We start from the raw sequence: 1,248 nt of genomic DNA, 5'->3' as shown, positions 1-1,248 counted from the left end.
CCGTAGGTCTGCTGGGGTTGACGATGTCTCGGTAACCGCTAACTCTTGGGGCATGCAGAGCGCACGCCTACCTGTCAGGAAGTGGGAAGGCGTAATAGGCACTCCATCATCGGAATGGTCTTCAACGTAGGTTAGAGGTCGGCTATTAATAACAGCTTCCACTTCGCAAAGGGTGGTGGACAAAGCTTCGGCAGTAAGGCTACTGCGCCCAAGTGAGCGCTTGAGAACGTCCTTGGTGGAGCGAATGAGACGCTCCCACCAGCCACCCCAACTAGGGGCTCGCTCAACAATGAATTTCCGGTGCACATAGAGCCCAGTCACATATTCTAGAAGGACTGACGCAGCGGCCTTAAATGCCCGAGCGTAAATATGGAACGACTGGGCGTTGTCAGAGTAAACCGTATTCGGTATGCCGCGTCTTGACACGAACCGACGGAACGCCAGTAGCATGGTAGCCGCTGTCATATCCGAAGTCAGCTCCAAATGCATAGCACGAGTGACAGCACACGAAAATAATAAAATGTAAGCCTATGCCGGAGGAGCTTTTCCACGCACGTAGAGTGGTCCACAGAAGTCCAGGCCGACCACCGAGAACGGGTGTGCTGCCGTGATTCTGTCGCTTGGCAATGGAGCGAACGGTGCAGTTTGGGCACTCAGCCTCCGGCGTCTGCACGTCAGACATTGGGCCAGCACCCTTTTGACGGTTTGGCGTACCTTGACAATCCAGAACCGTTCTCTAGTCTCCGTGAGCGTGGCTTCGACTCCACCGTGAAGAGTGTGGTGATGGGCCGCCAAAACAATGAGGCACGTAAGCTTGCGCCGCGCAGGTAGCAGAATCGGGTGCTTGACGTCGATGCTGGAATTTAATTTGTGTAATGGGCCTCCTACGCGGAGCAGACCTTCATCATCCATGAAGGGTGAAAGTCGAAACACCGCTGATGTCGAAGGAATGGTCTGACCGATTGACAGTGCGCGTACTTCAGTGCTGAATAACTCCAGCTGTACGTGCCGCATCCAGTAGCGTTTAGCGTAGCCCGAGCCTTGGCAGAGGGTGTACGGCAACGCCTTGTTGTTCGAGTGCTGTTAGACACTGGCAGCCAATGCCCCTTCATTCGCCAGGACGTGGCTAGGGCCCTGAAATGCACGGTTCTCGGCACGGAAGACCTGTCCTTAGTAACGTTCGGTACTGCGAAGTCACCCAAGGTTCTACGGTGCCGGCGCGTACAGGTGACGCTACGCTAGGGCTCC

General features: G+C 55.4%; 1 protein-coding gene across 1 annotated transcript; it reads right to left on the bottom strand.

Annotated features, from left to right (window-relative positions):
* Positions 1-528: 528 nt before the first annotated feature.
* On the bottom strand, positions 529-912 carry LOC144146373 (uncharacterized). Its single transcript, XM_077678330.1, has one exon. It carries the CDS (start codon positions 910-912, stop codon positions 529-531), a length of 384 nt encoding a protein of 127 aa, XP_077534456.1.
* Between the last annotated feature and the right edge of the window lie 336 nt (positions 913-1,248).

The sequence above is a fragment of the Haemaphysalis longicornis genome, unplaced genomic scaffold (assembly GCF_048455015.1).
Source record: "Haemaphysalis longicornis isolate Haplotype H1 unplaced genomic scaffold, Haemaphysalis longicornis Haplotype H1 scaffold_7, whole genome shotgun sequence".
Lineage (NCBI taxonomy): Eukaryota > Metazoa > Arthropoda > Arachnida > Ixodida > Ixodidae > Haemaphysalis > Haemaphysalis longicornis.
This window is presented reverse-complemented; position numbering and strand designations above follow the sequence as displayed.